General features: G+C 29.0%; 2 protein-coding genes across 3 annotated transcripts in view; one reads left to right on the top strand and one right to left on the bottom strand.

The window, feature by feature from the left end:
* LOC117174981 (muscle M-line assembly protein unc-89) overlaps positions 1 to 13,049 on the top strand; it is a 71,224-nt gene extending 58,175 nt beyond the window's left edge. Inside the window, exons 6-12 of one of the 2 annotated variants that reach the window (XM_033364463.1) lie at positions 1,351 to 1,566; positions 2,435 to 2,678; positions 2,797 to 3,144; positions 3,208 to 3,425; positions 5,403 to 6,016; positions 6,088 to 6,210; positions 10,953 to 13,049. In XM_033364463.1, the coding sequence (XP_033220354.1) occupies positions 1,351 to 1,566; positions 2,435 to 2,678; positions 2,797 to 3,144; positions 3,208 to 3,425; positions 5,403 to 6,016; positions 6,088 to 6,210; positions 10,953 to 11,634 (2,445 nt within the window). In that variant the 3' untranslated portion in view covers positions 11,635 to 13,049. Of the gene's footprint in view, positions 1 to 1,350; positions 1,567 to 2,434; positions 2,679 to 2,787; positions 3,145 to 3,207; positions 3,426 to 5,402; positions 6,017 to 6,087; positions 6,211 to 10,952 lie in introns of both variants that reach the window. The other variant, XM_033364462.1, reaches the window with a different exon arrangement.
* A 1,734-nt stretch (positions 13,050 to 14,783) lies between these two features.
* On the bottom strand, positions 14,784 to 22,880 carry LOC117174169 (vitamin K epoxide reductase complex subunit 1). Its single transcript, XM_033362997.1, has 3 exons — positions 22,673 to 22,880; positions 15,205 to 15,302; positions 14,784 to 15,133 (listed from the first exon to the last, which is right to left on the bottom strand). Exons 1-3 carry the CDS (start codon positions 22,849 to 22,851, stop codon positions 14,913 to 14,915), a joined length of 498 nt encoding a protein of 165 aa, XP_033218888.1. The 5' UTR covers positions 22,852 to 22,880; the 3' UTR covers positions 14,784 to 14,912.
* Positions 22,881 to 22,890: the final 10 nt, after the last annotated feature.

The raw sequence follows: 22,890 nt of genomic DNA, 5'->3' as shown, positions 1-22,890 counted from the left end.
GTCTTTAATTGGATTATTTCTCTTTTGGTTTGTTATATATGATCAAATTTTTTGTAGTGGCTTATGATTGATATACCAAATTTATACTTTTGTACCGATACCAGAAGATATTTGGTACCTGAATAAGACACAAGGCATGCTTAAATATTGGTATCACCATGTACTATTGCATCTTACTGGTACCACAATTGTTTGGTGGAAGTCAGCATTCCACTTGACTGGTATCGCTATCTTTTTGTATTACAAATTACTATCGCATGTTCCGGCATCACATGATATACTAAGTTCATTCACCGGTACGTCAAGATACCATTCATATATGCATCTCATGATATCAAATTTATTGATTGAGAACAGAAAGTATTAAATATGTCTATTGGTATTCCCAATGTATTTGGTACCAAAAAGTACCAGAAGATTGTTTCATTTCTGAATAATTTTATACTCACAAGAGATTAAAGGGACTTACTGACATTTCAAGATACCAAATTATGGTACCAATAAAAAACATTGGTATAATATAATACTAATGAATAACTATAGTATTTTGACGTACCGTGGTACCAAATATATTGTTGTTGCGATAAAGGATTTCGGTACCTTATTCTACCAGTAAATAGATTTGGTATTAGAGTGTACTAATAAATAAAGTTGATATAACTTCGTTACCTTGCGTTAAGAATAAATTTTATTTTTTCTATTACTAAACTTAAATTGTGATCCCAATAAAAGACTACTGATAAAACCAAATAATAAAATTGACTTTTTGTAGTAACAATTTTAAATTGTGCTATTAATATACTGGTTGCATTCGTACTTCATAGTATCAAAAACACTCCTGGTCTTGTGGTCTTTGGTTAAAATAAAAACCTTTTATGCATTATGGTAGTAATAATTCGATTTTGTATATGATGGTACAAAATAAATTCTTCTACTAATAATAATGGATGTCCAATAAATTTCTTTATGTAATTTTCTATCATGTGAAGAATTTAAATCAGTAGTTACCAAGTAATACCAAATTAAACTTTATATACTAATAAACAATCATATTTTGGTACCAATTAATAGCTGTACCAGTGAAGTTTAATCATAAATTTGGTCCCAAAAACAAATATTTAAACAGACCTTGTGTTTTATTCTGAAGCCAAATTGTTTGGTACCACTAATAAACCTTTTTACCACAAGGTAAACATTTTTTTCTTGGCTGCGAGGGTTTCGTTTTTGTTCTAAATTGTTCTCTGAGTTATTCGCACCGCTTTTGTCTTCAATTGCAAGTTTTCGTCCAGGTTTAAATTGGAGTCGTGATTATTGTTGTTCGAGGAACTTAAAGTCAGTGATTTCTTTCAGACTTACCTACAGGCAATTCGTAGCAACAAGGGCGATCTGAGAATCGCTCTGGCGGAATCGTCCAAGCAGCTGGCTCCACAAACTGGCCCTAGAGTTGTGCAGCACACGACGAGGTCGAGCAAGGTCGTCGACACTGAGAAAACGCTAGAGCGAAGTGAGCTCAAGGCAAACGGACAGATCGTCACCGAAAAGAAGAAAACAATCGAGCACGAGGAGGTAAATACAAGTACCATCTTCTTGATTTAAAAAATACATTTTTTTAAAATTTGTATTCTTCGATTCACAATGATACTATCCCATAATCACTTTTCTCCAACTTCATTCATGAAACAAGACCCATTCATTTCTTCCTTCGTTGACCCCTGCATCCATTGTGTATCTTCAATCTCGTTCATCTATTTTTATGACATAATATTATTTGTATTATTCATTTGTGCATGTTTAGAATAGTATTGTTTTTCTTCGAAAAAAGTAGTATCTGGTATGACAAGATGTAGAGGGTATTCGGCTTACAATAAATGTCACAAAAAATATTCATCGGAACCTTATGTTAGTATCTTTAGTACCACGTGGTGCCAATTCGTATTTTGTTACTCTGTGGTACCAATGAATATTTTTGTAACCTTGTGGTACTAGTCATTGTCACTCTAACCTTCCAATGCCAGTGGTATCAGACTATATCATTGGAACATTGCATGGAACCTTATGATACTTTTCGTCGGTAGCCCATTGTTCTAAAGATATGACTGGTATCACAGAAATGCAAAAATACTTATTGGTATCAGTCTTGAGATATGAAAGAATATTTTTGTTACCTTGTATTAGTAGTACTGGAACTTCGTATTACAAACGACTATATTTGATACCTTGCGGTATCAGTATATATTTTCATTACTTTTTGATACATCATTTTAGTACTTGTTGGCATCAGGGAATATAATTAGTAAGTACCGTCTTGTAAACTCTTGACTAATTCAAATTATAAATAAAATATGAATATCAATAAACATATAAAATAAATATGAATTTAGTAAAATATAAGTTGGTAAAGGTTAATGACATGAGGGCAACATCTCATCCGTAGATCAAGGACGACGAGCTCCCAGAGGACGGGAAGATAGGCAACGGGGACAGCGCCTCTGAAACTAGAAAGGAGTGTTCCCAGAGATTTTTGAAAACCAGAGACGAGGATATCGTCGATTACGTCTCAGGAGGCGAGAGGATCGCACGAGAAATGCGCTACGTCTCGGAAACAACAGAAGGTGAACGAATCGGTGATTGGCCTCCACCTCCGACCACCATGCGCACTCATCGTCTTCAGAAACAAGGTAAAAAAATAATTAACAAAAAATACCTATAGTTTCATAATCCATTTAAATTTTAGATTCTACATTTTTTCTCGTTACTTTAATTGATCAAAATTTTCTAATTTGGTAGGCTTTCCAGCTGATGCAACTCCTGCTTCGAGAAAAGACGCTTTGACGAAGAAACCTTTGGATCTGGAGGAGGAAGATGAAGCGAGAAAATTTGAGACCTCGAAATGGTTGGAAAGCCATTTTGGGAGTGAGTCAAGATCATCTCATGGATCCATCGATGAAGATCCCCCAATTCAGACTGGAACAAACACTAGTTTCATCAACGTAACTATGAAATCTTGTACACCCAGAGACCGAGAATTTCAGAATACAAACTCTAGTCGCCCACAACCTCGTCGAACCTCAGGTAGAGACTCAACTTCTCCAGTAGGATATTTTCAGGGAATCAGCGAGTGGTCTGAAAGATATCAAGGAACAGGTAAAAAATTTTATTCAATATTCTAATAAATTCGGAGGCTCTAAATCATCAATATTACTCTAGATAAGCCAAGCAACCATGCCAGGACCTCTTCGCCTGCTCACTACGTGAATGATACGTCGAGGGACAATGGTTACATTCCTGAAAATTCCAGAAATCATGTCGAATCGTCCTATTCTAGAACTTTTGAGTCCAAAAAACATCAGGAAAGACACGAGCCTCCGGAACATCAACGAAATGGAGCCCCTTCACCACCTCTTCGGCGAAGAGTTAGGGAACAGGTACATCAATCTTAAACCATTTTAAAATCACAGGGTGGCCGTAGGTCAGAGAAAACCTGGAAATCAGGAAGAAGTCAGGGATTTTGAAAAAAAATCTTGCAAAAGTCAGGGAATTTCTATTAATGTCAACAATTTTACAAGATTAATATTCTGGACTTTAAATATTAATGGTCAGGGAAGAATGAGGGATTTTTTTTAATTAAGTTTTGCAGCTATGTTGATATAATATTCTTGTTAGTATGATCTTTTTTGGTTGAAAATTCGTCTTTTTAGGCTGAGAATTCAACTATTTTGATAGAAAATTAAAGTTTTGTTGAAAATTCATATTTTGCTTTTTAAAAATTGAACTGAATTCTTTCTCGGTTGGAAAATCATCTATTTGATTTAAATTTGTTTGGTTTAAAAACTCACCTGTTTTAATAGAAGTTTAATCTTTTTTGAATAAAAATGTAACTTTTACGTTGAAAATTAATCATCTTGGGTTGAGGATTCATCTCCTTAAATTGAAAATTCGTCTTTTTGTTTAAATCCAACTAATTTTTATTCAAAATGAAAATATATATTGCCTTAAATATGTACTATTCATCTTTCTGGTGGAAAATTAAACTACTTGGTTGAACTACTTCGTAAAATAAAATTTGGTAATAAATGAGTTTTTCTGGTTGAGAATGAATTTTGTTAACTGGAAATGTAACCATTCCAGTTGAAGAATCATCGTTTTAATTGAAATTTTATGTCTTGTGTTAAGGTTTAACTACTTTTTATTACATCTATTTTTTAAATTGACAATTCAACTACTTGGATAAAAGTTAACCTGCATACTTCGACAAAAGTTTATTTATTTTTGTTGAATTTTCTCTTTGGTTAGATTCAAATATTTTCTTGGTTTTTTAAATTAGATTTTAAAAATTTAAATGTAACTTTTGATTTTTGGTTGAACAATGAACTTTCTTACTTGAAAATTTGTCTTTTTGATTAAAAAACAAATTATTTTAGTTGAAATATCGTCTCTTTTGTAGAAAATTTAACTATTTTGTTGCAAATTTGTTTTTGGTCGTTAAAAATTATTATTATACACTGACATTTTTGTTGTTGAAATTTATCTTTTTTATTTGATAGTTTACCTAATTGTTTAAAAATTCATGGATTTTTCTGAATATTCGTCTTTTTTTGGTAGAAAATTAATCTTCTTGGTTGAAAAGTCAACTTTTTGGTTTTTAAATTTATCTCTTTGGGCAGAAATATCAACTATATATATTTTTGTTTATAATATATATTTGTAGATTGAATATTCAACTATTTGGTTAGAACTTCAACCGATTTGTTAAAAATGTAATTATTTTGTTGAAAATTTAATCCTTTGGTTGAGAATTTAAATATTGTGTTAATTTATTTTCTGAACATATTGAATATTACATTTGCTTTGAGAATTCATAGTTTTGTTGAATATTAGAATTTTTTATTTTTTTCGACTGTCTTCTACAAAATACATTTTTTTGGCTTGCAACTTTAACTATTTGGTTAAAAGTAGAACTATTTTGTTGAAACTTCGTCTTATTTGCTTTGAAGATTAACTATTTGGTTGGAAATGCAACTGTTTTGCTAAAGAAAAATTTGTTCGGGTTGAACTTTTAACTATTTAGTTGAAAATGCAACTGTTATTGTTGAATTTTAATCTTTTTTTATTTTTGAAAATTGGACTATTTGGTTGAAAAATTTATCTTTGTAGGCAGAAAGTTGCAGTATTTGGATATTGGTTACACTTCTTTTGCTGACAATCTAATTATTTTGTTGAAAACTGAAGTATTTGGTTAAAAAGCCATATTTTTTTGGTTCAACTATTTTATTGAAAATGTAACTATTTGTTTAAAAAGTCAGCTGTTTGTCGAAAATTCAACTGTTTTGTTAAAAAAATTGTCATTTTGTGTTGAAAAGTCAACTTTTTTGGATAATAATCCTCTAGTTTTTTGTTTAAAGATGAGATCTGAAGAAAAAAACAGCTTCAGCGAGTCTCCAGCTGGAAGAACATCAAGTCCAGTTCACGTGGTTCAGAGAACTTGGGAAAGTCGAAGCAAGGATGTTCAGAATCAAAAATCTGAGCGGGAAATTCGGAAAAGTTCTGAAGTCAAGGCCAAACCAATTTTCACTCCAAGGTCTCGTTCCATTTCGCCAATTCTCAGAATGTCCTCACCAACCAGAAAAGAGAAGAAGATCGATGAAAAAATTGTTGAACCAGAAAGTCCTCGAACACCAAAATCTGGTCAATCGAAGTACAAAATTGGAGAGTCCTTCAGAAAACTGGTTGGGAAATTGCGATCAGCGAGTACAGAAAGAAAAAATAAGAGAAGTGGTAGTTCAACTTCTCAACTAACGCAGACTGATGATAGTCCAACTTATTTGCAATACAATACTGTTGATAGAAATATTCCTCTTGTGACCGATTACAGTTCGGAAGATAAGCCACCTGAAAGACCACCTAGATCTCCAAGAAATAGCACCCCTGTTTCTCAAAACATTAAAACTACGAAATTAAATGATTATAATTCGCAGGAACAGTGGCATCGAAATGATTCTGGTCCTCCTGTTCAAAGGTCAGCATTTTTTATCAGAATTAGATGAATAATTTTTTATTCTGACTGATATTTAATATTTTTATCATCAGGTATTATCTTGGAGAAGATCCTTTCGGAGGAAGTATTTATGGTAGAGAAAAAGGATACGAGAATTCAAAACCACATGGAAGGCATAGAAGTTCCGGAAAATCAGGAGTTGAGAAAGAATACAGGTAAAAAGGAGAATGTATCTTTTAGGAAAATTGGTTTTGCAGGTTTTGCAGGTTTTGCAAGATTTTAAACTAACCATTTTCTTTAATTTTATCACTGCAATTAATTATCTTTATTGATGGAAAAATTTGTCTTTGCAATGTCATAATTCATCCAAGCTTTCCTATTTTTAAATATAGTCGTGGTTTTTATTTCCTTGATTATAAGATTGGAAATTTATACCAAACCCAGATTCAAAGGATTAATGACTGACAATGAGTTTCAGTGACTCAACAATCCACGTGTAAAAAAAGTCGTGGGAGCAAAGAGTGAACCAGTAATGACTTGAGATTTACTTAATGTAAAGATCTTTAGTCGAATCTTTGCAGTGTAATCTAGAAAGTGCAAACTCATTGTTCTTTCTCAAAATTGTTGTCGTATTACGAAAGATTAGAAATTTAGTTTCTCAGATTCGTGATTGGTGACAAGTACGTTTCACAAAGGCAGGGCAAAATAATTTAAAAATTAGCATTAGGTAAATATTTTTACGAATTGCAGGTCGAATTGGATTTTTCTAGATCAACTTGAACCGAGGTTTTGAGAGACTTTTGAGTGTACATTAAAATTCAAAAGGTTTTAAAAGATTTCTGATTTCATACAGATTTTAAAGAGTTCACAAATATTTCAAAGATTTTAGAAAGGTTTCAAAGGGTTCACTAACATTTCAATGATTTCACAAAGATTTGATAGAGTTCGAAATATTTCAAAGATTTCACTCCAATTTCAAAGAGTGTAGAAAGATTTCAAAGATTTAAAAAAAATTCAAAGATTTCGTTTAGATTTCAATGGTTTCATAAAGATTTCATAGCTTTCACACAGATATCAAAGAGTGCAGAAAGATTTCAAAGATTTTAAAGACTTTAAAATGATTTCATAAAGATTTTACTAATGTTTGAATGATTTCACAAAAATGTCAAAGATTTCAAATAATTTCAAAAGATTTCAAAGATTTCACGCAGATTTAAAAAATTCAGAAAGATTTCAATGATTTCATAAAAATGTCAAAGATTCCAAATATTTTAAAGACCTTAAAATGATTTCATAAAGATTTCATAGATTTCAAAGACTTCAAAGATTTCACTAAGATTTCAATGATTTCACAAAAATGTCATAGATTTCAAATAATTTCAAAGATTTCACATAGATTTTATAAAATTTAGAAAGATTTCAATGATCTCTCAAAGATTTCGTCAATTGCAAAAGATTTCACGCAAAGTTCAAGCAGTGCTGAAAGATTTCACAACGGTTTTAAAGTTTAAAAAAATTTTCATTTAGATTTTAATTATTTCATAAATATTTCATAGATTTCAAAGATTTCACACAGATGTCAAAGAGTTCGGAAAGATTTTAAACTTCACAAAGATTTCGATTATTTCACACAGATTTCACTAACATTTCAATGACTTCGCAATTTGATAGATTTCAAAAGATTTTAAACGATTTCAAAGATTTACACCAGATTTCAAGAGTGATCAGTATGGTGTTCCCAATTTTTTTCTTCAATTTTCAAGATTACACCCCCCCCCCCTCCGCACAAATATGTTTGAGTCCATATTAGAATAAACGTGTATTTAAGGGGAAAAAATATATATTTAGAGGTTCCGCAAACAATTTTGCTTTGTAATATTTTTTCATATGTATCTCGTATAAATTTACTGGAAAATTGATTTTTAAAAGATTTTTCGATGGATAAAACCAGAACTGTTTGTCAAAACTGGCTGGTTAATTTCGCTTAATTTATTATTGTTTATAGTAATTTCATCTTAGAACAAAGGTGAATACAGTTGCGGTTTTCCCCGAATTTTTTAACTTTTTAGTTAAAGCACTGCAATAATTAATTAAATTCAACCAAAATAATTTTTAAACAGTTTATTATTATTTAAAATAATATTCTCTGATAATAATGCTAGAAAGTTGCGGTTATTCTGAAATTTTCAGCTTTCCTTCGCTTTTTGACTCATGAACAAATAATGTTATTAATAATAATGAACTGTTCCAACAATTTTTTTAAACCTTCATTATTTGCTCGCTCTGACTAAAAAGTTTAAAAGTTCAGACAGAACCCCGACTTTCTATCTCTATTATAATTGCTATAAACAATAATAAATTGTTTTAACAATTAATTTAAGTACCTAATTATCACAAACCAATTTCTTCCTCATGGTAGGTTTTTACGACACTATAAAAGACAATTCTGGTGGTGATATTCAAAAAGTAATTTTTGATTCATATTCTGTCGTCTTGTTTTCTTATGGGAAATACGTGTCAAACTTCATAGGGCTTGCGGAACCTCTAAATATATTTAAAAAAACATGCAATTTCTATTTTTGCGGATGCAAACAAATGTTAGAGAAGGAATAAGCACGGAAATTCGAGAAAAAAAGTTTTTAACACTTCTTTTTACACAGTGAATCTCAATCACTTTTTAATTAAAAATTCTTGAATTCGACTTTTCTGTACAAAATCCTTTTTTCTAAATAGTTTGAAGTATTGTATAGTCACAACAAAAATACAGTATCAAACAAGTAGAATTGGAATTGAAGAACCTTTTTTTACATATTTTAAATTATTGTTCCTGAAGTGTTATTCTACACTCAAACAAATTTTCAAAGTAGGCGTTACATGGCTACAAAAAAGGGTTTCGCAACCTATTAAGACGTTAGTTAAGTCGTTTAAACCTTCCTTTCTCATACTTTCCCTCCCCTGACTTTACCCTTAGCCCCTTCCAAAACTTCTTCCTCCTATACTACACCTCCCCTCGCTTTCACAGCTTACGCTCCCCTTCTCTTACTTCCCTTCCCGAGCCAGCACTTCCCCATCCCATACTCACCCGAATACCCCCTCACTTACCTTACTTTCCCTTACCCATTTCTCCTCACTTTCTCTACTTCTCCTCTCCTGATTTCTTCTCACTTATCATACTCCACCTCCCCTCTTATGTTTTTGTAAAATTTTTAGTGTGAGGAAGTGGGTGAATGAGGGAAAGTAGGGTAAGTAATTGAAGCAAAGGAAATGAGGGGAAATTAGGGTCGGGAAGTAGGTGAAGTGAAGGAAAATGAGGAGAAGGGAAGTAGGAGACTTCACCTACTTCCCTACCCTAATAAAGTTACGAAAAAAAACGTTACGAAGTAAAATTAAAATCCTCTCATTTCCGTTACTTTACCTACTTCTTCTATCTTCAATTCCCTTATTCCCCTTCTATAATTTCTCTTCTCATTCACTCTACCCTATCCTTAAATCCCCTACTTTCCCTCTCCTGATTTTTTCTACTTTTCCCTGATTCCATTCACCTCATTTTCACTCACTTCACCACCCTAAACATGTTGTGTTGCAAAGTTAAAATCCCCTTATTTCCTTTACTTCACGCACTACACTTATCTTTAATTCCCCTACTTCCCTCCCCTTCCTTTCCACCCTGAAATTTTAAAAGGCAAATTTGAAATCCCCTCATCTCCCTTACTTCACCTACCCTAAATTCTTTACCTACCCTAAATTCCTCTACTTTCCCTCCCCTGATTTTCCCTCACTTCACCTATTTCCCCACAATAATTTCTACTCACTTCCGATACTTTCCCTACCTTAAATTCCCCTACTTTCCCTTCCTTCAATGATTTCCCCATCCGAATTTCCCCTCAGTTCCCATAATTCCCCTCTCTTCATTTCCCTATTTTCCTTACTTCCTCTCTCCTAATTTTCTATCACGTCCTAGGAAATGGTTTTTTGTCATTACAGTTACTAAAGCGTTTTTGCGCTTGAGTTTTCTTTATTGTTTATCACTTTTGGGTAGTTTTCAAAATGCTTTAAATATTTAAATAGAATAAAATATCGAGCCCTTTTTTAAATAAGTAAAGTTCAATTCTTTTTTTTACATATTGTAAAATATTTTAAAGGAAGTGTTGTTACACAGTAAAAAATTGTTATAAAATATTTGCATATATTGAAAACTGAGTTTTATGGAGTTTTTTTATAACATGAAATAGATTTTAATCATTCAAATTATTTAAAAATAATTTAATCTAATTTTTCTTTAATCTTTATTACTTTTCTATAGATTTAAACTTTTCAAATATTTACTGAGAGAAAAGTATCCAGCTTTTTTTTTTAAATAAGTCAAACTAAATTCTGAATTTACAAAAACTATATGTTTATGTGACACAAAAATACGTTTTTTCATTTTCTTTTATATTTATGTCTCACCAAGATTTAAAATTTTTTTCTGAACTACTCAAATCTTTAAAAAGACGCTTTATGCAAAGAAAAATTGAATTGATTCACTTTTTGGTTGAAGATGGTTGAGGCTCACCATTCCTAGTGATCAACCCCTCGACTTGAACCTATATTTGTTTTGTGATAAAGGATTTAGTAAATGAAAGACAAGTTGATCCTCGCTTGGCAAATAACTCAAATAACCCAGCATGCAATAATTTGGTAGATTTGATACAGTGGTGAATTGGTTCTGTTTGGTGTTAGATCGAGTAAGGGGGCCTTGGCTTCGAATGAGATCCAGTGAATTCAACCTTTTCTACCTGAAAAGAGCGACTCATATCAGTAGAACCTCGTATTCTCTCGAGTAAGCCTTATAAATCAGTAGACTTAAAAGCTGACTCACCCGTCTTTTCTAAGCGCTGATTAGTCATAGCCAAAGCCAAGAAAGTTCAAACCCGTCGCGTCGTTAGTACTCGAAAGAACCATTAATAAATTTCAGTGTCGAATCCAGTTCCTTGGGCCGGTTTAGCAAGTCCACCAGTCGTCTGGCCAATGAATACGAGAAAGAAGAACATTTCAGAAGCACCCAGACCCTGCCGAGGAAGCTTCACACATCCAGTCAATCAAGGCAGAGAAGACAGACTTCCGGAAACCATCTAAACGAATCCCGGCTCGGAAACCACTTGAACGAGTCCAGATTAAATCAGATTAATGAATCCATAACTGGAAACCATTTTAGTGAGTCCAGAATTGGAAACAATCATTCTAATGAGTCCCGGATTGGAAACAATCACTCTACTGAGTCCAGGAATGGAAACAATCACTCTACTGAGACCAGGATTGGAAGAACTTCATCCAAACCAAATCAGCCTCACAGATATGGAAGCATGATCAATATTTCCATCAAGAATAACGTTGGACATCCAAAACTGGTTCAAAGTCCTCTTCAGGGACCAACGAAACCAGATAGAACCTACAAATCTTCGCTCTCTCGTAGCAAAAGCTTCAATGTTGAAGCTAGTAGAAATGGTAATGATCGGTATTCCCCGAGCACTCATTATAAATCAAATTCCCAATTGAATCGATTGGATGAAACTCCGCCCTTGAAGAGTCCTGGAATTCTGGCCAGTATCAGTCGAAGCAACAGGGATCTTTTCAAAAATGGAAAGCATGAGCATTAATCGTGATGATATTCAATATGCAGCTCAAACTTGAGAAAATAATTATAGAATTATTTTTTATTTTCTATTCATTCTTATTTTATTTACAGCAATAGCTACAAATTTTTAAGGTAAATTTAATAAAGCCTGGCAGTCTATATTGCTGTAGAAATAGAAGAGAGGAAGTATTTGAATAAAAAGCTATTTTTTAAAGGAAAATCAGAAAAGAATCATTTTTATAAGTTTTTGAAATGAGATTTCAATGAATTTTTGATTTGTTTCAATTTTAATGATTTAATATTTGAAAATGTGTTTTGTGATGCACTTTTTTATGCAGGATATCTGAGGTGGAGAAACATTAAAAATTATTTGCGTTTGTTATGTTACGTTTGAAAGGATTCTGGGATAAATTCTTAAATTCGTCAATTTTAGTTTGTCTGTAACATTAGAAAAATTATAATTTAAAATGTTCTACTTTTCATTTTATTTTTCTCTTTTTTTCATAAGAATTATGTTTAATTTATGATTAAGATTATTTAAAAGCCCTCTTTTCTGAATATTCAATCATTTTTTTTATTTTAAGGCTGTTTAGTTTGAAACGGGTTAATAATTGCATTTGTGAAATACAACATTTCAAAAGCAAACTAAAAAAATTTTGAAATAATTTGAAAGTTCCATTTTCTACCAAAACTAAAGCTTTTGTTTAAGTGTTTTTAAATTCGAGGATTATCAAGTTTGAATTATTATTAAACAAAGTATGTTCAAAATTCATAGAAGTCCATGATTTAATTATTTCATTGTGTTTTTCTTTAAATAGGCTGCGAGGACTATTAAAATTACTGGATTGAAACTTTATTTCACTAAGTTTGGAGGAAATTAAAATATTTCTTTTTTGATAATAAAAATGATGTCCTTTGTTTTTTCTCAACTAATGATGTATATTGTTTGCAAATTTTAAAATATATTTTCAACACAGTATACCTTAGTTACGGAAACAACTTTAATGAAAAATCCTAAAAGAATGAAAGTTGAAATCTTTCTCAGGTCTAAGTTTAAAACTTCCTAAAATAAAATTCTTATCTTATAAAGAAAGAACAATTCTAAGTTTTACTGTTTATGCCCCAAGATGACTTCGTCTTAAAAAGCAAGCGGTTTTTCATTCGTGTACTATGTTTAACTTCATATTAATCGAATCTACGTAGAAAAATGTATAATATATGTAAAATTTTGAAATTGATTTCGAAAAATACTGAAATGTCGAAAAAGCTTATGTGAATAAGTAAGGATTCATTCTGTGGCATATTTTTTTAGTTATAAATCCACGTATTTGTAAAGCAACTTTTATAACTAATATTATGTTTTTAATAAATATTATAAATATTTATTATCCTTTTTTCAGTATCCTGAAGTACAATCGTTACAGAGTGGCGGAAAGACTTAATTTTCAAAATTCCCGTTCTTCCGGTGTATCTCTGACAATTAATCTTCAAAGAACAGAATTTTAATCGTGTACCATTTTTTAAAATCAAATCATTTATGAGCAGCATACAACCATTTTAAACAAAAAGATTGCTTGTGTACTATAGCATGAATTTTCAATACAAAAGAACAAATTTTTAAACAAAAAACATGGCTTTCTATAAAAACATTGAATTTTTAAAAGAATCTTTATTATCATAACAGAATAACAGGGAGTTCCTTTCAGACTAGATGGAGCTATGAATTAAAAATTGTTTTAATTAAACTTTTTCTGAAAAAAGATATTCTCCTTTGCTCCGCTGGGAATCGAATCACATAAATTCCGATTGCCGGTCGGGTGCTTTTCCCTTCAGCTACTAGAGAGATCGAAAGAATTCTTTTTCAGAAATATACACATTATTTTGCCAGGGGTTACAAGTTAAATTTTTAAGGAATCTCTATTATCATAAGAGAATAATAAAATATCTTACCGTCTTTTCAGAGTAGATGGAGCTATGAATGATTTTTTAAAAATTAAATTTGTTCGGTGAAACAAGATCTTCTCCTTCTCTTCTCTAAACGTCAAAATGTCAAATAAGATTTAATTTCAACCAAATTAGTTGAATTTTTAACCCATAAAGTTGAATTTTCAACAAAAAAAATTCTCAACGAAAAATATATTAACTGATAATTCATCAACAACAACAAAAACGCATTTTTAACCAAATACTTCAATTTTCAATCAAATAGTTGAATTCTAATCGAAAAATATAATAATTGACATTTCAAAAAAAATTAATGAATTCTCAACAAACAAAAATTGATCTTTCAACTAAAAAAACGTAAATTTTTAACCAAATTAACGAGATTTCTACAAAATTCTACAAATCTAGAAACTCAAAAAAATGGAGTACTTAAATTTTAAGTTAATGATAATTAATTATCAACAAAAAAAACCTAATTTTCGACCGAAGAATTATTTTTAACTAACTGGTTCAACCTTTAATAAAGCAATGGAATTTTCAACCTAAAAACAAGTTTAAATCAACAAAAAAAGACGAATTCTCCAACAAAATATTCTCATCCTCAAGAAAATAATTTTTTAAAAAGAATTATATTTAAAAAAAAAAACAATAAATTTCTACCAAAAGAGATGGATTTTTAAACCGAAAAGACAAATTGTCAAAAGCAGTTAAATTTTCAATAAAAGAATATTTCAGTTAAATTTTTAATACTAAAATATTAAATTTCAACGAACAATATTTTTCTACCAGAATAGTTAAAATCTCGACCAACAATACTTTTTAATTTGCAACTAATTAATCAAATTTACAATAAAAATATAATCAGAGAAAAAACAGAAATAGAGATACAGTGCAAATAAATTAAGAAAAATATTATATAGCTGCAAAACTTCATTTTCAAAATGGCCTAACTTTTCCCTGGCCAATTTTTCATTTTCCTTGACCAATAATATTTAGAGACCAAAATCCTAATCTTGTAACATTTTTAATGCAGAATGTTTAATAAACGAAACAAAACAAATTTAAAATAAAATTTGTAATTTATTATCCTCGAAAGTTATTTAAGGTACCTCTTATAGAAATTCCCCGATTTTTTCAAGATACTTTTCAAAAGCCCTGATTTATTTTCCCTGACCTACGTTATTATTCTACAAAATGGGAAGTCTAGAATTAAGTTCAAGGAAATTACGAAAAATTAAAATGAAAAATTTATTAACACTCAAAAATCGAGAGATTGTGTTGACAAGTAAAAATAATAAAATCTAGAATGTTGGAGTATTCGATGCCTTTCTTAAGCCTAAGTATCGATGATAAATTTCATGTGGTTTTCTTCTTCTTTCTCGCCAATTCTGCAGAACATGTTTGTACTTTTTTGATTGCCAAAACCACAATGGAGAGATTAACAATGTATGTAGTAACACAAACCAGACAAATATCACTCAGTAAATATAAAACTATGGCCAGGTAGACGGAAGTTAAATTTGCGAAAAATCCCAAAACCACTAGAATTCCAGTGTAGGGTTGTCGATTGAAAAAACCTATTAAGAACAAAAATTAATAATATAATATGTCATTTTATTTTTAAGAGCATGGATAATTTTAAACTTACTTAAAATTGCAACCAGAGTGTAAAATAGTATTCCATAGACACTGTTGGGAACATGAAAATCTGAGTCTTCAGGAATTAGTCCAAATCCTTTTCCATATCTATAATTAAATTTTTTTATTATTAGGCTGTCTACTCAAATCCTGGAAAAAAATTCCCTTACAATTCTGGGGGTTTTCAAAGTATCTCTAGAATTTTCAATGTATAATTTTTCATAATACGGAGCCTAGTTGATCATAAAAAATGTGTTTTTTTCCTCTTAATTTCTCAATGGTACAAGTGTCTAGACATTTAATTAATATTTGTAATTTAGAAAGATGTGACAAATTATTTCGGGATAATCGTAAATATATTATTTATCATAATCGGATAATGAAATAAATAATAATAAAATAAAAAAATAATAAAATAAAAAAAAATAAAATAATAAATAAAAATAAAATAAATAATAATTAATCATTTCTTGAATTCTCTTCAACCTAAAAGAATAAATTTTTAACAATATTGCAAAATTTTACTTAACTTTTGACGTTTGTCTAGTGTTAAAATTATGTTGCTTTGTTAATTAAAAACAGTAACAATGAAAAACAAAATTTGTTGTTGAAAAAATTGGCTACAATTCATTGTTTATAATAATTGCAAAACTGATTGGTTAGTTAAAGTAATTTTTATCTTATAACTTAAATTTCCAATTTTCTAATTTTTTTCCAAGAGAAAATTATCATTATTCTCGATGAATTTCAGTTCCAACTCAGAATTTAATTAAATTTCAAAATTCTCTGTTCTAAGACAATATTACAATTCTTTCGAAAATACCCCGTTTTAACTCAGAATTAGAATTTTTTTTAAATTCACCGTTGCAATCCAGAATTTGAATTCTTTAACCAAAAATTCCTGTTCTACATCAGAATTAGTATTTCTTTCAAAAATGCTATGCTATTTAGCACATTAATATTTTCAGTAAAATACATTTTCATGAGATTAGTTAAAATAATACAAAAACACGTTAAATTCAAATACGTATAAATCCAGCACTATAAATTTACTTTTCATTTTATTTACTTACTATAAATTTACAAATTAAAAAACGTCGTTGTTTAATCTATGATCAGAGTTATCAAAATGAATATACAAAATTCTCTGAAATTTCAGATTTACAGGTCAATAGACACCCTCATTATTTATATAACGAGGTGAAAGGTAGATGAAATAATATTTTTTGTTATTTTATAAGCAAGAATTTATAGAAATTATATTCGATAATATGGTTTAATTTTTTAATCCAAGCAATAATTTCAGAAATAATACATCACAAGAGGAAAGGTAAGTTCTGAAAATAATCTACGTGATAACATCATAATAAATGGTAACTACCTATAAATTTAAATTTAAATGGCTGTTAACAGACATGATTTTACGAAATTTATCCATTGGGTGAACTTCAGTTTTGTGCTGTTTTTGCTGATAGGAAGAAACTTTGACCTTTTCCTGGTATCTTTTTATGATTATTATTTATCAGATATGAAATGCAACTTTGAGTTCTTGTAGAAATTATTCGATTAGAGAAGAATTACCTCAAAACCACGATTCGGTAGCGTAACAAAATATTTATTTTTAAAGTCAATTCAAAATTTGATCGAATTTTAATATCAAGTTTAGAATTTCAAGCAAAAAAAGTTACCCAAATTTATAATTTTAAATCGATCCGATAAAAAATATTGATTTTTAAGTTTCAATCTTTAAATCATTATAATTTATTTTTTATAATTATTCAAATTTCGAACTCTTAAAGTTAAAAAAATATATAAAATTACTGAGTTTAAAATAATAAATATCTAATATAAAAAGGTTTACTTTGGTCTGTCTGTGTTTCATACTTGAAAACTTTTCCACATTGATTTTATATTTATTAAATTTAACTCCTAGGAAAGTTGGAAATATTGGATTTCAATCAAGTTTTAATGCTATAATAGTGCTTATACAACTTCTTTTTATAACTTTTATTTCTGAAGTCAATATTTGTCGAGTTTTTCAAACATAAATATAATTTGAATAAATATAAAGATAAGTTTTCTATTAATGCATTTTTTTATGAAAAATTGTTTACTTCAAGGTTTTAAAAAATTTGCATTTTAAACTATAACTAAACAATTTAAATTACAAAATATGAACTTTTGTCTGAATTAAGTTCGAAATTCGTCAATTCTGATGCACTTTGTCGAACCTTGGGATGTTTTAATTTAAAATTCGTTATAAGACTTTAAAGCAATCCAAATTAATTTCAAAAGAATTTAAATGTAAAATATTCAAAAAGTTTAAAACATTCAATTACTTTAATTGAAATTGGTTTGAAATACAGCTAGAAAAACTCAAGGAAATTCAAAAGGTTCTTAAGAAATACCTATGATTTGAAGGTTAGTTAATAGACTTCAAGATGAATTAAAAAAAAAGATTCAAAAATTCGCAGTTAGGTTTTAGAACAATTCTGAAAATTAACAAATTCTAGAAAATTCAAAAGAATTCAACAGAATTCAGGGTAAACTAATAATAATTTAGAGTGAATTCCAAATGCATTGGAAAAACGGTGAAAACCTCTTCAAATCTTTGAAACCATACCAAATCCCTAATTTCTTGTGAATACACTCTTGAAGATATTAAAATATGATAAAATCCCATAAAATTCTACGAAAATCATTAAACACCTCGAAAATCTTATAAAATACCTTAAAATCTTTTTAAATTCCCTAAAATATTTAAAATCCTTTGAAATTACATTAAATGACAAAAAATGACAAAAAATGACAAAAAAATAAATTGGAATCTTTGAAAATATCCTAGAATATTTCAAATAATTTAAAATCTTTTGAAACCTCTTACAAATTTTTAAAAGCTCTTAAAAATTGCTAGGAATTTTAAAAAGTACCCTCAAATATTTTATATCCTTTTAAATCCTATTAAATGACTGAAATCAATTAAAAATTCATTGGAATCTCCTGAAATATCCAAAAATATCTGAAATTCTTTTAAATCTTATGAAATCCTTTACATTTTTTTTTGCTGATCAAAATTCATTGGAATATTTAGAAGCCTCAAATCTAGCAAATTCTTTAAAATAATTTATAATCCCTTGTATTTTTTGAAACGACTCAAAAGTTCCTTGGAATAAAAAAAAACCGACAATTTTTAAAATTCTGAAATCTTTGGCAATACCTTGAAATATTAAAAAAAATTTTAATCCTGCGAAATCTCTAGATCCTAGATCCTAGATAAAATAAAATACCTTGAGTGCTATGAAATCTATTCAAATCCCTTGGAATCTTTTAAGTATCCTAACGTATTCTAAATCTTTTGAAATCCCTTAAGATTTTTTTAAAGATCTTTAAAATCTCTTGAAACATTTATAAATGCCTTAAAATATTACAAATTTTGAAGAATCATTTGACATTTTTTGAAACTTTTAAAAATTAGTTAAAATTTTTAAAAATACCCCTAATTCTTAAAAATCCTTTGAAATCCCACTAAATTATTGAAATCAATTGAACATTCCTTGAAATCTTTTAAAGTACACCCTGAAATACTTGAATTCCCTCAATTATTGTAAATAAATTCTTTAAAATCCATAAAAATATTATAAAATCACGTGAGATTACATTAAACATGATATTTCCTGAAATCCTAGGAAATTTATTTAAAAAGCCTTGAGGTTTTAAAATCAACTCAAACGATTGAAATTCTCGGAAATCTTATAAAGCCCTTTGAAATCTTTTAAGATATCCTGAAAACTTATGGGTTCTATAAAATCATTTCATAAATACCCTAAAATATTTTAAATCCTGTGAAATACTTTGAAATCCCATGATCCTAAAATCTTTAAAATCTTTTTGAATAAATTCAAATTAATGAAATCTATTAAAATACTATAAAAGATTTCTAAAGAAATGAAGAAAATTCAGAAGTAGTGATTATCTAAATTCTAAGAAGTGACTAGAAAGTCATTTGTGAAAAAAGTTAATAAAAGTGATTATGTGGTAGTCCTTATTATTGTTCTCACTATTGCATTTGTCAAAATTGGCAGCTCTGCGACTGTATCGCTGTTATTTCAGGTTAAAAATTTGTTTTTTAAATGTAAGTTTTTTCAAATAATGAACTAAACAATAGTGTAAATTTGTAGTTATTAAAAAGCCCAGAAATTTTAGTTATGTCTAGGAGTCACTCGGAAAAGATATCATTTTTACGATTAAGGTGTATGTAAAAATGTTGAGCTTTTCTGTCATCGCATGTCAGGTTAAATGGCATTATTTACTAAATAAACTGATTTAAATTTAAGTACATTTATGATCAATTATAATAATTATCGAGAATCAAGTAGCATTGACCGTGTCCAATAGAAATGTTCAATACAGCTAGTTGACTAATTTTGTATTATTTTTACATTTGTAAAATATTTTACATATGAAAAATTTTACCACAAATTTATTGTTAATCATTTCTTGATAGTACACGTAGTTTTTTTTTTAATTGTAAAAAATAACATTCAAAAACTACAAAATAAAATTTGGGATAAATTACACGAAATAGAAAAAATGAACAAACAAAAGTTGTTCATACAACAAATATTTATAAATTTGTATGTAATAATTTTTTGATAGGAAGCATATTTTTGGCATTAATCGTAAAAAATAAAATTAAAAATTAAAAAATTAAATTTTTGGAAAAACCGGCATAAGAAACGAAAAAAATTAGTCAATAAAAGTTATTCGCCCAAAAAAGATCTACAAATTTTTTTTTTCTTCTATTTTTGATGCAAGCAGTTTTTGTTTTAATCGTAAAAATAAAATTAAAGAAACATTACAATTTTAGGAAAAGTGATCCAAGATACGAAAAAAAAATTATAGACAAAAAAAGGACGAACCTTTTTTTTTGACAAATTATTTTTTGATAGGACGCGCAGATTTTATTTTAATCGTGAAAAATAAAATTACAAACATTTAAAGTTTTGAAACATGTTCGCCTAAATTATATCAAAAACTTTGTTTTTAACATTTTTTTAGGGCCTGCACTTTTGAAATTATAAAAACAAGACAATGAAAATACGCCTTTTTCAATATCAATGCACATTATGAATCGTAATAATAATATTATACATTTATTGAAATATGTTTTACAGGTTATCGGCGAATAAAGATTAATGCAAATTAAGAAACAAATACTAAAGTAATAATAAAAAAAATGTTGTATGATAATATAATAAGGGTTGAACAAATTTTTATCCAGCGCGAAGCACGAGATAGGTTATGAAATGTGTTCGTTAAAACCGAAGGAGTTTTAACAACAGAGAATTCACAATCAGAAAATTAAAGAAATTAACTAAATTGAAGGTCTTTACCAGGTCTTCCAGGTCAAGATAACAAGTTTTTCCAGGTCTCCTTTTTTTACATCAAATAATGAAATTACCATTTGTTATTCATGTAAAAAATGAGCCACTTCATTCTTTATTGGCCATCAATTTTTAAAGAAAGCAGAAGCATAAATAAAGAATTCTTATGGTTTTGCGAACATAATTCGCCTTCGAAAACTTTTAAATCTTTTTAATTTTTGTAAAATATTGGAATTTCTTGAAAAATTTAAAATCCTTGAAATCTTTGTGAAAGTTTTTAAGTTTTTGAAAATTTTATGAAATCTTTAAAATATTTGTGAAAGCTTTCTCTAATCTTTGTTTGTGAAATCTTTCGTATTCGTTTGCAATCATTGAAATATTTTTAATCATTTAAAGTCTTTAAAATGTTTTAAAATTTAGTTTACTGAACTCTTTTTTAAAATCTTTGGAAATATTCGAAAATTTTCTTGAAATATTTGAAATCCTTGCAATCTTTATGAAATGTTCAAAATCTTTGTCAAATCTTTTGTAATATTTATGAAATTTTTCTTAAATCTTTCTTTCTGAAATCTTGTTATTCGTTAAAAACGTTTAATTATTTGAAAAAGTATTCAAATCTCTTCAAATCTTCTCAAATGTTTTGAAACTTTTTTCAATCATTTCAAATCTTCGAAGTGTTTACAAATCTTTGAAATCTGGTGTACTGTAACCTTTTTGCGAATCTTTGAAATTTGTTATATCTTTTAAACGTTTTAAAATCTTTGTAAAACTGTTTCGAAATATTTGAAATCTGGTGCACACGTCTTTTTTAATCTTTGAAATCCGTGAAATTTTTGTAGAATGTTCAAAATCCTTTAAAATATTTTTAATTTACCGAAATATTTTGAAACCTTTGTTTTATGTTCAAAATCCTTTTAAATATTTAAAAATCTTTGGAATATTTTGAAACCTTTTGAAATTTTTAGTCATGTTTTGCAATCTGGTGTACACTCAATAACCGAGTGGTAAACCCCTTTTAAAAAACCGTTACACGGCCACGGCTCATTCTAATTTTGAAACTGAATTAACATCGAAATTTTTAACTAATAATTTTTATAATTTGTGTAGAATTATCAAAAATATTAAAATATGTTCACGGCAATCTATAAAATAATTGATAAAGCCTACAAAAATGCCTAGAAATCTAGATATTCTGTAATGAGTAAATTATAAATTATATATTGACAAAGAAAAAACTTTTCGGTAGCAAGATTTCTTCAAGGTTCTCGTGAAAAATGCAAGATTTAAAGGTTTTCAAGGTCAAATTTGGGAGAAGTATATATACTATCGAACGTGAAGCGCCAGATCCAAACGACGCGCGCTATATGCGCACTTAAATTTGCGCGCGCAGCGCGCGATCAACATTTACCCGCGCAGCGCGAAGATCGATTTTTTTCTATATGAATATTCAATTAAATATGTAAGCTCCATTCAAAAACAAAAATATTTTTGGAAACTGATAAAGTTAACTACTCTTGTATTTTTTATATCCATTGTAAGGTGGTTTCCCTATGTTTTTATTTTAATCTTTTTTGCATTCAAAATTGTTCGGTCTTTTGCATCGTAAAATATGAATGAGCATTTTCGAAACAGAAGATGCATCCTATCTGTTATTGAAAAACTGAAGGCCAGCCTTTATATAGATCAGTATATACTATATATAGAAAATATAATTTATTAATGAGATTCACTCACGCTCCATTGTATATGACTAAAGTTCCCCCACAAAGTTCAAAGCTATTAAAAACCCACGATAAATATAATGGACTACGTGATACTTTCATTCTCTATAAACGATGCCAGTTCTGTGTGTCATCAAAAACACTGAAAACTGCTCTATTATCCTAGATCAGTAATTCGCAACCTTGATCTACTGTAAACTCAACAGATATATCTAAATATTTATTTATTATTTAACCAGATAATAAAAAAATCTATACCGTCAGGGGATTGTTATTTGCCCGCCACCCTCCTTTCCAGGTCCACTAATCTAATTTCCAAAAATAGAGGGCTAAAAAGTAGGATTGTTTATAAATGATAAAGTATACAACTTACTTTGACATGAAAGCTTTAGTGCAGCTAACGTGTTCGCTGATGTCACACAAAGGCTCGTAAGATTCATCAACTTCCTTGTAAGTTTCCACGGTGTATGCATAATAAGCGAGGGCCGATCCAATCAAACAGGCGGTCAAAATCAAGGTGTTGATATGTTGCACCATAGAGTGGTACGTCATTTTGAATTACTTTTTAAAATCTTTTCGTCTTTTTCGATT

Source organism: Belonocnema kinseyi, chromosome 6 (genome assembly GCF_010883055.1).
Source record: "Belonocnema kinseyi isolate 2016_QV_RU_SX_M_011 chromosome 6, B_treatae_v1, whole genome shotgun sequence".
Lineage (NCBI taxonomy): Eukaryota > Metazoa > Arthropoda > Insecta > Hymenoptera > Cynipidae > Belonocnema > Belonocnema kinseyi.
The sequence above is the reverse complement of the archived record's forward strand: the minus strand, read 5'-3'. Positions and strand labels throughout refer to the sequence as shown.

Coding starts and splice junctions, on each gene's coding strand:
- LOC117174169 (XM_033362997.1), bottom strand. CDS start 22,851: ATGACGTACCACTCTATGGTGCAACATATCAACACCTTGATTTTGACC. Junction 15,303..22,672: donor ACTAAAGCTTTCATGTCAAA/GTAAGTTGTATA, acceptor ATTTAATTATAG/ATATGGAAAAGGATTTGGAC. Junction 15,134..15,204: donor CACTCTGGTTGCAATTTTAA/GTAAGTTTAAAA, acceptor TGTTCTTAATAG/GTTTTTTCAATCGACAACCC.